At 46.4% G+C, this 14,288-nt stretch overlaps 1 protein-coding gene across 1 annotated transcript in view; it reads right to left on the bottom strand.

Moving 5' to 3' along the window:
- The window catches only part of DAPK1 (death associated protein kinase 1), an 81,498-nt gene extending 67,924 nt beyond the window's left edge, over positions 1 to 13,574 (bottom strand). Inside the window, exons 1-2 of the mRNA XM_081930386.1 lie at positions 13,007 to 13,574; positions 12,387 to 12,544 (exon numbers count right to left, since the gene is read on the bottom strand). Of these exons, the coding sequence (XP_081786512.1) occupies positions 12,387 to 12,448 (62 nt within the window). The 5' untranslated portion in view covers positions 12,449 to 12,544; positions 13,007 to 13,574. The remainder of the gene's footprint in view (positions 1 to 12,386; positions 12,545 to 13,006) is intronic.
- Positions 13,575 to 14,288: the final 714 nt, after the last annotated feature.

The raw sequence follows: 14,288 nt of genomic DNA, 5'->3' as shown, positions 1-14,288 counted from the left end.
CACTAACTAAAATGCACAACTTAAAAAAAAAGAATTTATGGCTAGAGGCCTAGCTGATTAGATGTAGGGAACAACTGTGATCACATGGAACTAAGCAATTAGGTCAAAGCCTGCTCTTTAAATTGAGACAGATGAAGGTCAAGGAATGCATGGAGACAAAAGAAGATTTATTCTGTCCTCAGAAGTTATACAAGACTTCCAGCAAATAATAATTAGAACTTTTGAAACTTTATGTAAGTAACAGATACAGTTTTGTCCTAGAACATATAAAATAAAATACACTTAAGATTTCGCAGTAAGCCAGGAACTGACAAACCAGTACTCAAGCAGTCATATGCCAATTCCTCATAGCTAATGTTTTCTGAACATGGATGCACTAATTTTTTTTTAGTGGCTATTAAAATCAAAGAAAGAAATTTCCCGTGTACATATATGGTTGATGTGCCTATTTTTCTAGCTACTGAATGATGATGATGATAATTTATCAATAAGGCTTACTTCCAAGTAAGCAGGCTTAGAACTGCAGCCTTAGAGACTAGATAAGGATGCTCTGAGACATGATGCAGAATGTATCCACTGGTCCATTCACTGGTGGATTTATCAAACCCTTCATATTGTGGAGTAGAATATGATTTCTTTCAGCCACAGCAAGCAGAGGAGGTGGGTGAGGGATGAGATGAAGGAACACAGGCTGTACACAGTGCCTCAGATCAAAGAAACCATGGGGTTCCTACACATCACCATTTCAGTACAAGGGCATGGGACTAGGGTAATAAGCATGCTATAATGGGGTCAGAACAGCATACCTAAACACTTTTGTAGGAAGAAGATTAATGTAGGATCTTGATGCAGATGGTTCTGAGGACCCGTGAATCATGAGAATTTGTGAGGGATAGCAAATTCATGGGACTTATGAGGGTTGTTTTTTTTTTAAAAAAAATTATTAGAGTTTCACAACATGGTGCAGTATAACACATCAAACAAACACGAATATAACAAACAAAACTAAGAAAACACAGCCAGTTAGACAATCTAAATGGCAATAAAAGGGAGTTAAATAATGGTGGGGTAGAACATTGTGCCAACATAACTGAGTCCCTCTTAAAGGAGTTTTGAGATCACGAAGGTACTAGTCCCCTTTCTACCTTGCTAAGAGAAAAGAAAAGAAGGGGAACTAAATAGATTCAAAACTCTTATGGTTTCAGAGCTCTCAAGCACTTAACTGCACACTTCAGTCATAAACACTGTCTTGAGAACTAGCATTGGGACACGGTTCATATTTTCTTTGTGGCGCTGCCAATACAAATGAAAACACACATAGAGACAAGTGGATCGTTTCTTCCCCCCACCCTCAAACCTTCCATAGGAGACAATCAGAACAAATGCCACAGCATTCCCAAGGCAACTCTAGCTTATAATACTTGCTTCAGAAGATGCTACAGCATCTTCTTGTTTTCTTCTGAAAATAAGAAACAAGCACAGCAAGATTAATTCCTCTAGCAAATGCCAAGTAACATTGTTATGGTTAAAAGGGGTTTTGGGTTTTTTTCCCCTACACAACTATTTTTTCAACAACATATCATGGTTAAAGGAAAAGGCAACGGGACCCCTAACGGTTAAGTCTAGTCACGAACGACTCTGGGGTTGCGGCGCTCATCTCACTTTAGTGGCCAAGGGAGCCAACGTTTGTCCGCAGTTTTTCCGGATCATGTGGCCAGCATCACTAAGCCGCTTCTGGTGAAACCAGAGCAGCGCACAGAAACGCCGTTTACCTTCCCACCGGAGCAGTACTTGTTTATCTACTTGCACTTTGACGTGCTTTCAAACTGCTAGGTTGGCAGGAGCTGGGACCGAGCAACGGGAGCTCACCCCGTTGCGGGTACTCGAACCACCAACCTTCCAAACGGCAAGCCCTAGGCTCAGTGGTTTAGACCAGTGTTTCCCAACCTTTTTTGGGCAAAGGCACACTTGTTTGATGAAAAAAATCTCGAGGCACACCACCATTACAGCCCCGTGACGTCAGCGCGCAGCGTCGCGCCGGGAGGGACGCACGAAAGTGTAAGTTTCAATTTTTTCCCCTCCCCTCCTGTGTAAAGGGGAATGCACTCTGCTAAGTAAAGGCACTTGCCACAGCAGCGTCAACGTCACAGCACCCACCGGCACCCAAGAGAGAAGGGGTCTCAGCAGCCCTTTTGCCAGGAAGAGGAGCAAGAACGAGAGGAGGAGGAGGAAGAGGAAGAGAGTCCCCCCCAAAAAAACATTCTCCTTTTGATCTTCCTTATTTGCAATTCCTCATTGCAAAACAGCGGTTGATATAGAGCTGATTTTTTTGTTATTACAGTCCCCACCCCCTCACCTAGAAAAACACCCCCTGTCAATTTTATTATTATCATTATTATTATTATTCCCCGCCACTCTGGGAGGCTGAAGCCCTTTAAGGCTTCCTTCTGTCCACTCTCTGTGAATTACCTGCCCGGAGCGGGTTTCTGGGGGGGGGGGGCGCTGCTGCCGGTGTCCTCCCCGTCGAGTCTCGCCTTGCCCGGCGCGTGGCGGCCGCCCTTTCCCACACTCTGCCGGCTGCGCTGCCAAGCCGCTCGGCCTGTCAGCGTTACCGGGCTCGGCGGGCGGTAATTCCCGAAGAAAGCCGGCGGCGCTTGAAGAGCTGGCAAGCCCCCATTTGCATGTCTGTTTTCCGCAGCCCTTGGAGAGGATTAAGTTCCCTCCTTCCTGCCGGGGAACCTCCAAGCTTTGGGGGTGGGGGGGGGGAGGAGGCAGCAAAGCGAGGCAGGAAGGAGAGCGCGGCTTGGCTGGGTGAGCTTTGGCAGGGAATGAGAGCCGCGAGGCGGGCGCAAGCGCTGCCCGCCGAGCTCGCAGGCAGCCAGGCAGGCAGACGGCGAGAGCCCCGCGCTGGGCGACCTCTCCTCGCCGCCGCCACCCCGCCTCTCGCCGCCCGACTCGCCCGCCTCCCTCCCACGGAGGTAGGCTGGTGTGCCGTGGGAGGGAGGTGGGCGAGTCGGGCGGCGAGCACACGCGGGGTGGCGAGCAAGCTCCCTCCCACATCCCATCGCCACTCGCTTCGGCTGGCCTACTGGGCTGTCGCAGGCGGAAGGCCTGCGCATGCGCGAGGTTTTCGCGCCTTCCTCCAGTAGGCCGGCCGAAGCGAGCGGCGATGGGATGTGGGAGGGAGCTCGCTCGCCGCCCCGCGTGTGCTCGCCGCCGCCGCCCCGCCTCTCGCCGCCCGACTCGCCCGCCTCCCTCCCACGGAACACAAGGCAACGTTCCGCGGCACACTAGTGTGCCGCGGAACACCGGTTGGGAAACACTGGTTTAGACCACAGCGTCACCCTCATCCCATATCATGGTTAGGTCCCATTTATTAACACTTGCAGTAGTAGTATGGATCAATTATCAGTTGGAAAAGGCCAAGAGACTGACCCTGTCCATGAATTCATACTATTCAAACGTATTACTGCTGCAGCAGGTGCATGTAAACTGGGCCTTATGCATGATGAATTTTTTATATGATAAAACCCAATTTTTGAAATCCAGGTCTCTTTTAGACAAACAGAGCACATAATAGTCCTTTCAGCAACCTAGTGTTTAGAACTGGGAATTCAGTTGCTTTCAGAGTGTTTCTGCCTAGCAGTTTGGAAGACCCTCTACCTGCCATTAAGTTTCAGATGTCACAGTAAACCATAGTTATTTACTGTGCAAGACCTAGTCATGTCCACTACCTCCTTGCTAGTGCTGGGGAGAAAGAAACCATGGCCCTTGGGCTTAGTATTAGATTGTAACCAGGGTTTGTTTCTATAGATTGTTTTGGTCATACAAGCTAAGATTAGGAAGCCAATAAAAGCCTAGGCTATACCTTGTGACTTTTTTCTGAGTGAAACAAACCAAACTCTTTGTCTTGGACACAACACTAAACTGAGAATTCTGATCTGATTCTTCCTAGAACAATACATCTTTAACTATAGTTTATCATGATGTTCATGACTGTTGCCATCGTCTCATTCCTAATGAGTCCCAAAAGGGAACGTAGTATAAAGGAATCTAGCACCAGAACTAGCACACTGTACAGGTGTATCAATGAGATCTCTCCTTAATATTGTTAAGAAATCAAGTGGAAATGTGAACGGGCCCCTAAATGGCTTTAAAAGAAGATTGGACAAATTCATAAAGGATTAGGCTATCCACAGCTACTACCCACAGTTGCTATGTTCTACCTCCACTGTTGGAGGCAGTTTGCCTCTGAGTATCACGGGTCAAGAGAGAGACACTGCGCTAGGGTCCTGCTTATGAGCTTTCCACATATATCTGGTTGGCCACTGCAAGAACAGAATGCTAGACGAGCCCTGGTGCCAATGCGGCTAGATGCTTCTTATGCTAACTCAGCCTCCAACATATGAAGGGCTGCAAGAACTGTGATGTGATGGAAGTAGTGTTCTCCCTGGCACCATCCTCATGAGGTGTTAATCAGGGGGACGGGGATTGATAAAAATGCCTGAGTAGTTTCTGGGCTCACCTACAAGTCCCAATCAAACAGGAATTCTACAACTGCAATGCCCAGGTACGACATCTACCCCTCCTCAAGTATAACTCCCACTCCCACACTTAGTATGACTAGCAAAACCCTATATACGAGTGCTCAGAAGCAAGTCCTACATGTTCCATAGGATTTACTCCCAGGAAAACACGTGCACGATTGCAACTTTGATTTCGGCGTGCTTCACAGCCTCTTTGCAATCCTCCTCCAAATATTCTGCAAGGCAAGGCAGCTCATTGTTCATCTGGAGAGTAGAACAGTGGGAAGGGAGGTTAAAATAAATGGCTTTGAGTGTGTCAATCAAGCTGAAAAGCAGCCTTTTCCCTAGATGATTTAACATCACTGATTTAAAAATCAATCCACCCAACCTCAAGCCTGTTTTTAAATCATTTTTCTCAGCCAACTGCTGAAACTGGAAGCCAGCCCAACTTTTGGTGGGGAGGCAGAAGAGTTGTAGGGGAGGAATGCCAGACATGGGTTTTAAGCAGCCTTATCTCCTGCATGCCCACTGCTTTTGTCCTACAAATGCCATCTCTGCCGTCCCCCCTCCCCCCCCCAATGCATCTTGGCAAACAAAGAACTGGAAACACAAGTTTGCCAAGATAACGTTAAGGTTTTTAAAGCAAGAATGTATTTTAATTACAGACAGTTATAGACACAGTTTAGTCTACTGTTTCGAAAAATCTATACAGTATAGCAAATAGTATGGAACTGAGATGGGGAGAGACATTTAATTTTCACGTGGCCCCTAGAAATTTATTTTGTGTTCCTCCCTTTACTTTAGTCCCAGGTCCAGTACTGTATCAATTTTCCTTTTATGTTCTAAGTAATATGGGCAGAGCACAGGACACTGTGATTAAAAGGCAGGTAAAATAGCATCAGTGAAGTACCGTAACAGGGTTGGCAATACAGAAATTTGGGCTGAGTATTTCTGGGGTAGCAGATATGGGTTGCCCACAGCTGTAAATCAACTGAGATATGATTTATCAATTATTATTTGACTTGCATTTAAAAACAGAACTAGTGTAAAAGCTTTTCTAACACGTTTGATGGGGGCGAGGCACAATAAATTGTGCCTAAGTGTGGTTGAAATGTTATATTCAAACAGATTCAAAGGTTTACAAATCTGTATCTAACATGTTTTCTCCATGGCACCACTCTAGTTATGGACTTCCTTCCCAGCTTTGAGCTATCCAGTCCCAGTACTGTTTTGATTTAGGAGACAGCTTAAGACTCATTTATTTTTGCAGGTCTTTGGGTCAAAGTGGAAGTGGCCCTGCCGGTTTAATAGCATCTGTTCACTGATTGCTGGTGCTGCTGTTATTTCATGGTTTTTTGTTGGCTTTCTTCCTTTCTTCTATTTCTCATGAATTTACTACTTGATAGCCACCCCAGGCTGTTTGATAAAGGGATTCATTAATTATGGTGAGTTGCAATAAGAAATTACTTTTATTAGAATACTTGTAGATTTTAAAAGATGGCAATTCATATTGCTAAACTTCAAAACCCACTTCAAAACCTAGATTCCGATTTGCAAATCATATTTTGTTAATTTGGTGAACCCATACCACAGGTAAGTTGATTTGAGTCAGTGGTTGTATTTGAGCTCAAGGATAAAACCTGATGCTTTTCATCTCATACACTCCCTCAGTCTCTCCAATGCCGCTACTAGAAGAAGTTAGGAAGCTTTAGAATTTAGCATGTCCAAACCTTGACAAACTCTGGTTAATCTTAACTATAGTTTGTTTGAAACAAACTGTGGTTTTTGAAGCTGGCTTGTTTTGAGCAAACCATAATTGCTGCTAGCCAGAGTTTAGGGTTCATATATACCGTATTTTTTGCTCTATAAGATGCACCAGACCACAAGACGCACCTAGTTTTTGGAGGAGGAAAACAAGAAAAAAAATATTCTGAATCTCAGAAGCCAGAACAGCAAGAGGGATCGCTGCGCAGTGAAAGCAGCAATCCCTCTTGCTGTTCTGGCTTCTGGGATAGCTGTGCAGCCTGCATTCGCTCCATAAGACGCACACACATTTCCCCTTACTTTTTAGGAGGGAAAAAGTGAGTCTTATAGAGAAAAAAATACGGTAATCCTTTAATGTGGTTAGTCAAAAATGGAAGCTAATGCCTTAGAACTCTGCCTTGCACCCAATGGCTCATTCCCATCACAGTGAACCATAGCTTACTGTGATGTCCAAATGCAACCAGTGTCAAGGCAGCCAAAGTTGTATTGAATACCAAAGCTCTCATCCCCTAAAGCAGATATAACAGGACGTTACTAGAGGAAGGGTCATTGCACAACTGGCTAGTCTGCACAGTATATTCCTTCTTTTTTAAAATGCATCTCCAAGCATATTAGAATGGATCTGCGTGAATCAGGCTGTGGGCCTGCAATTTTACCAAGCGTTTAGCTTAATATAAGCACTTCAAACACAATCTTATTTCGTAAGCCTCTTATTTACCACTCACTGTATTAAAACACACAGAACAGCTGAAGCCAAGAGCCAACTGAAAGGTGCACTGCTATGAGTGTTTATTCCAACAAAGTTGAAAGTTCCATGGTTACTTACTCTATACAACATACCAAAGTAGGACTCAAATAGTTGTAGCTACTAAGTATTTGCTCTGTGAGATAACATCCAATTCCTGGATAGGGGACTCATATATGGGTGTACATTCCATCAAAGATAAGATTTTTTAAAGTGCTAACAACTTTCAACTAGACACTTCAATGAAATCATTGGGAGTTTCTGAACTCTTTCTGGACTAAAGTATACTCTGATTTTTTTTCCTGGTGGTACTCAAAACTGCAGAACTGGCACCTTTTTCCCCCCTAGAAAAAAGCACTGATGGTGCCTAATAAAGTAAATAAAATTCCTAGGTAGGTGTGGGAGGGCACGATCCAAAGGCATCCCAGTTGCTGACTTGCACCACCAGCTCCAGCAAAGCAAAGGCAACAACTTCCGAAATACGGAGGGGAAAGAATCGAAGGTCTGCCTTGGCAGGAACTCAGCAACCCAGGCCAAGAAGTGAGGAAGCAGCTCAGACCCAAGAAGCAGCTCTCACTTCATTTCCCTCCCTTGCCGTCCATGCGTGCCTCTTGCTGTTGTGAGGCAATGTTGCAGGAGACTCTCCTAGGCCTTCCAGAGAGGCAGAGCGGAGAGGGAAAGTTTCTTTTGGGGAGGGGGGAAGCCAAGAGGAAAAACTAATGAAGTGCAATTGGGATGGAATAGTAATTGGAGGTGTTAAATCAAACAAATCTATTTAGGGGCAGGATCCTGCCTTCTGCAAAATGGATACAACTGTGCTCAGTGGGTAGTGGGTTTGAGTTCCATGTTGGGTTTAAGATTCCTGCACGGCAGGGGGCTAAACTAAATGATCTCATGGTCACTTTCAATTCTGTGATTCTGTAAACTTTCTAGCATCTAATTTAAGCTGTCATGGGGGAAAGGCATTGGAGTTCAGGCCCCACCTCTGCCTTGTATTCAGTCTGCCTCCTTAAGTTACTTATGTGTGTTTAGCTGAACACAGTGTTTGCAGCAATGACCAGTGAAATACCTCTGAAAAACTGTCAAACAAGGTTCATTGGCAACTGCGTTCCCATTTGCCTGCAGCAACTGTATTCAGAGACTGAGAGAAGGAACCTGCGCATTAAATGTGCAGTTGTATGAGACTTGTCTGTATGCATGAGAGACGGTCAGAGAGGCAAAGCTACATGAGTTGTTGTGAGTCAGGCTTGCTCCAGTTCCACAATGGGAACATTTTTATAGATGCCTTCCACACATTTAGCTCATTTAACATATCATGAACGACTTGACCAGCACTCTTGCAGTTTCACTCAACTTTTCTGTTTTTTAATGTGTGTTTTTTCCCTAGATGCAGGGCAGGTCTTTGTAAAACTAAGCCACCTTCATGAGGATTAAGTGTTTTTACTGTTTCGATCAGGAGCAATGAAAAAAGTTTCAGAAGAATGCAGCACTGTGGCAACCGCATACACGAAGTCCTTGAAACAACAAGGTATAATAAAAGAACTGCAGAATTGTTTATTTAAAATGCACAGCCACACTGCTTGCAGCCGCAAGAGAACTAAACAGAAACAGGCTTATATTTGCTTGCATTTCATAATCATTTCCACCGAAATCTGCTTTGGCCTTCTGAAATTGCATGATGAGCCGATTGCTTAAAACATCTGTTTAAAAGATAAGCAAGGGAGTACTTATCTTAGTTTTAAGTTTGGTATTTTAATGGAGATAATGTGACTAGTGGATATTTTACATTCCAATCTCAAATATTTTTAACCGGGCATCTCATTGATTTTGATAGAACTACTCTCAAGGTGACAAATATAAGGCCTGATTCATAGTTACTGCCGCCCACATGTGAAAACATTTGGGTAATTACTTGAGTACAGCTCCACAAAGCAAGGCATTTGTGTGAAGTGGCTTCCAGTCCATATGGCAAGTATTCAGGACACTCTGTCTCGCTGGTTTAAAACAGGTAATTATGTTGCAGCCTTTGCCTATTTGGCTGTAGGCTCAAATCTCCTATCACTCTGTTTATTGATTTAAAAAAAGAGATAGGGTACCTACCTCTCAGTTACAAGCATCCTGAGTTAAAGGATCTCACATACCTTTGAGGTCTTCTGCTAGTCAGAATAGACTACACTGGATCAGATGGTCCAGTGATTTGACTCAGTATAGAGCTGCAACTTAATCCCTTAATTAAGATAATCCAGTTCAGAGAGCTTTCTAAAACAGCACACAAATGAACATGCTAGATTCCAACTTAACTAGAAATCATTTGCAACTTATTTGCTACACTACGTATTTTCTCCATGGTGGGTTATTTTTATTTTGCTTTGGTAGCATCCAATGTTTGAAATTCCCCAAGCACCAGGCATGTTTTGCTACTGGTGCGGATCCAATGGCGACTATGTGGAGATTGCTGGGCGCCGGGTTGGCAGCTGACCTCTCTTATCGAGCCAGCTGACTCGTGTGGCAAAAGAGGTGCTTCTTGTGCTTCCATGTGAATCAGGGGCCCCTGACCCAGAACATAACCTCCGTACAAATTGGGGTTTGCCTGCGTTCGGAAACATACTTCCTCCACCTGCAGAGGCACAACATTGCTATCATGCCTAGTAGCCCCTGAAAGGTTTGTCCTCTATGTATTTGACCAAGGTTCATTTACAGGCATCCAAGTTGATGGCCATCACCACCTCCCACAGCAGCAGAGCTTCCTAGTTTAATTACACACTGCATTAAAGAAGTACCGTATTTTTTGCTCTATAAGACTCAATTTCCCCCTCCTAAAAAGTAAGGGGAAATGTGTGTGCATCTTATGGAGCGAATGCAGGCTGCGCAGCTATCCCAGAAGCCAGAACAGCAAGAGGGATTGCTGCTTTCACTGCGCAGAGATCCCTCTTGCTGTTCTGGCTTCTGGGATTCAGAATATTTTTTTTCTTGTTTTCCTCATCCAAAAACTAGGTGCGTCTTGTGGTCTTATAGAGCAAAAAATACGGTACTTTATCTGTCCTGAACCTTTCAACAAAACTTTTCTGTCCACTTTCTCCATGCCATGCATAATTTCATATGCTTCTATCATGCCACCTCCCAGTCCCAAATGCCGTGACATTGCACATGCTACAATTGTCCCAATTAGTTCTGATCAGTATTCTGTTGAAGGATGCATTTCTTTATTCACTTACTGGGAACAAGTCCCACTGAGCTCAGTGGGGCTTACTTCCAAGCAGACATGCACAGGCTTGCACTGTTAGTGACTACCTGTTAAGATGGTACTTGGGAATCATCAGTACTGATGCAATCTGCACAAAAAGAAGCACTGCCCATAGTAAAATGGGAGAACATCCATGTTTAAATTTAAGCTGAATTATGGGAGTGCTACTTTTGTTTTCCCATCAGCCACTGTATGACGATTGCCAGAAACAAATTTAAAGGTCACTGAATTAAAGGCGATCAACTGTTTTACTGTACGTTTTAGGGAGAAATGGATTCCCCCATAACATGTCGAAGTACAGAATTTAGCTTTTATACACTAAATAGTGCACATTCAATTCACAATTATTGAAGGGACACTGTTCCCCATCTCCCCTCCCCCCCAAAAAACCCCCCAAGTTTACAGCATTGAAATAAAAGGCTGCAGCATCAGATTTCTATTTTTGTATAACAATTTTGTATGATACACACATCACTGGTAAAAGTAAACTCATTTAAGCAAGCACAAAAATCAAGATGGAAGCCAACACAAATGCTTTTTTTCCAAGTGTGAGAGACCCTTCATCCACAGGGCAGGCTCACAGTATAGACGTTGGTCAAGCCAGTAGCTCAGTTTAGATGTAATGCCAAACAAGCGTCTGGTGAATAGGAGTATCTCTATAGGTTTAAATGCATGTTCTCTCTTTGCATCCAAGTTCCCTCCATCCACTTACTACTTTTTGCTAACCATAGCTTGCCATGATGTCCAAACTGGTACACCATGGTTAGTGCTAATCTCTAAACTATTGTTTGCAGACCCACACCAAATCATGGTATGGAGGTCAGTGGCTCAACTTAATCTTCCCCCACAGAGTTGTTGTGATGGTAGTGAAGAATAATAAAACACTTAGAAGATTCACCATAGTGTGAAATTAAATTTCACCCTATCTGTGCAAGTGTATTTGCTGGCTAGAGAACCCTCCCATTTCTACTCTGGCGGTTCACCCAACCATTTTGGGGGTTCAGGGGAAAAGCCTTATTGTGCAACGCCTCTGCTTACAGAGTTTGTTAGGTAAATCCTAGCCTTAGTGTACTGCAGAGTGCTATACTGCAAAGCACCAATAGTTCACCTAGTTTTTAAATTTAAAAATTAGCAATACCTTAAAAGATAAAACGCAAGCAGCAAACACAACACACAGTAAAAAGCACACACTTCATTTAGCAATTAAGCTAGGAGATTTGAAACCAAAAGCAAACTATAATCTCTAGTCAATGGTCTGGGTTTTCCAGCACAAAGCTGTGGCATAGACACAGCATTCTGTAGTATTCAACTAACAAGCTTTATGGAGACCGTGTTAAATCTACACTGCTTAATGACTATAAGTCTCTTGATCTGACATTTGACTGGAATGGAATAATTGAACTCTGATACCTTGAAACCAATCAATCTCCACTGGATTGAAAACAAATGCTAGAAATTATCTGTATTCAGCCACCCTCATACTTAAAGAACCAAGCTGGAGAAATTATTAATATTGCATGCTAGTATTAATATTGCAAACTGGTTTGCATTCTTCCACATACACTAATAATTCACTACTGTTATCATCAGAACTTAGTGTGCATACAAAACCCACCTGCCTATGCAAACCACTTTTGCAATCAGCATAAAAATAGACATACAAGTATCAACTGCAATGTTTCAATCCACCAGCCTTACATACAGAAGAAAATCACTTTAGCTTAGAATCACCTTTCTACGCAATGCCATCTGAGTACATATATGTATGCAAGGAGACACCTCTCTATGAAACACTAATAGCAATGCCAAGTGTAACACATTTTGCTTCTGGCTTACATATTAACTCTTATAAGGCACACAGGCTCTGAAATATACCACAGAACATTCCTTAATCTGAGGCATATAAGCAGCTCAGTGGGCTGCATTAGCAGCAAATGAATTTACACTCCAATCCAACACAGTCTGCTCATTTTTCCTGCTTCCTCCAACAGCACGGCTGGATTCTCTTCCTCCACAGACCCTCTGCTATCTGGTCCTTCCCCGGGGACCATCTTATTGATACAGGCCCACACCTGGCATGCACTTTTCCTTCCAACAAGTACGGTACCTTCCAAGTTCCTCCCCGATCTCATAGTGATCATCCAGGTTCTCTTGCCTGAAGACAGTCATGATAGCTGCCACTCCTCAGAAAGGAAAACAACACTCTCCGCCTTTCAACTCATCACATCCCTGGTAAAATCCTCCAGCATTTTGCGGCTGCAATCCCTGAAGAAACAGAGGTGGGGACGGGGAAAGACAGTTGTTTCATTAAAACGCCTGCGTTTGCAAGAGGGGTGTGGTTATCCGCACACTGCAACATGCACCCAACCCGCACCGGTTAACGCCAAATGTCTCCGGTAGCAGCGGCGATCCCGGTTTGAGAATCGCCGTGCGGATCGGCCTTGCGCTGCTCAACTTTGCTCTCCAGGAACCTCTGGGGCTGCGCTGCCGATCCGCCTCACGGCAAATGGAAGGCGCCGCTCCTTCCCCGGCCTCCCGTCCATAGACAGGAGAGGGGCTCTCCCTCGCCTCCCCCCTTCCTCCAAAGCTGCAAAATGGGAAACGCGCCGGCCTGTGGGAGGGAAGGGGTGGGGGGGAGAACCAAGGCTCGTTTCCCGGATCGAGCCCCTCGGCGGGCGAGAGAGCAAAGCGCAGCCCCGCCACCAGCGCCCAAGCGCGCCGCCTCACCTTTCGCTGGCCGAGAAAGCCGGAGCGGCGCCGCGAGCAGCCACCATTTCCACCTCAGGAAGGCGCCTCCGGGCGCCACATTCCTCCGCGACTCCCCCTCCGTTACCCGGTCAACTAGGACGTGCGACCGGGAGGAGCCTCCGCAGCAGCTGCTGCTGCTCCTACTACACGGTTTAAAAGGCGCCTGCCTCAGAGGAGACCACGTCCATCTCGGGAGGCAGCCAGCGCCGCCGGCCTGGCCAGGTTGCTTCCCGGGGCGCGGGGACCCTTCCTCCTTCCCCTTTCCCCTCCTCGGCGCTCGCACGAGGCCTCCTCTCCCCCCCACACGCAGCGGCGCCCGAGAAGGAGGGAAGCGGCCAGCAGCTCGGCTGAACTAACCGAGGGGAGGGAGCGGCGGAGGGAGGGAGGGAGGGAGAAAGGGAAGGAAGCCCTCCGCCTCGCCGCGCTACGCTACACTGTGGCGGCGGCGGCTGCAGCTGCAGGGGGAGGAGCGCGCGCCCCGGAGTTCTCCTTTGGCGCAGCGACCCTCTTCCCGGGTTGGGGCAGCCCGAGAGAGAGAGAGAGAGAGAGAGAGAGAGAGAGAGAGAGAGAGAGAGAGAGAGAGAGAGAGAGAGAACCCGCCCCCTCCTCTTTCTCCTCCTCCTCCTCCTCCTCTCCAGACATGCAGCGCCCGCTTTCTCTCGCGCCGGCGACTCACCGGCCGCACTGGCTGCAGGCGGCCTCTGCCGACGTCCCTCGCTCCCGGGAGAGCCCAGCAAGGCAGGAGAAGGACTCCGGCCAGCGGCCAATGGGAAGGCAGCTGCACGCGGCGCTCCCCCCCCTCCTTCTCCTCTCCTGACCTGCGCTCGGCGGCGAAGGGGCGGGGAGCCCGGCGCGCGGACGCAGGCGCGCAACGCGGCCGTACAGGTGTCAAGAGCTGCGCGCCTGCGGGGGGGGGGGGCGCGCTTGGGCCGCCCGAGGGTTCGCCTCGGTTTGCGCAGCGGGGAGGAGGAGGCGCTTAGGCCCGCTGCCGCACCTGCCGTGCCCTTTGGAGTGGCTTCGACGGCCAGGCAGCTGGGCGCAATGGCTCCGCTTGGGATTAATCGACGGCGAGAGGGCAAAGTGCTAAAGCAACAACCTCAGATACGCAGGTGACACAACCTTGATGGCAGAAAGTGAGGAGGAATTGAAGAACCTTTTAATGAGGGTGAAAGAGCACAAAATATGGTCTGAAGCTCAACATCAAAAAAACCAAAGATCATGGCCACTGGTCCCATCACCTCCTGGCAAATAGAAGGGGAAG

Source organism: Podarcis melisellensis (genome assembly GCF_964234715.1).
Source record: "Podarcis melisellensis genome assembly, chromosome: 11".
In the NCBI taxonomy this organism is placed as follows: domain Eukaryota; kingdom Metazoa; phylum Chordata; class Lepidosauria; order Squamata; family Lacertidae; genus Podarcis; species Podarcis melisellensis.
This window is presented reverse-complemented; position numbering and strand designations above follow the sequence as displayed.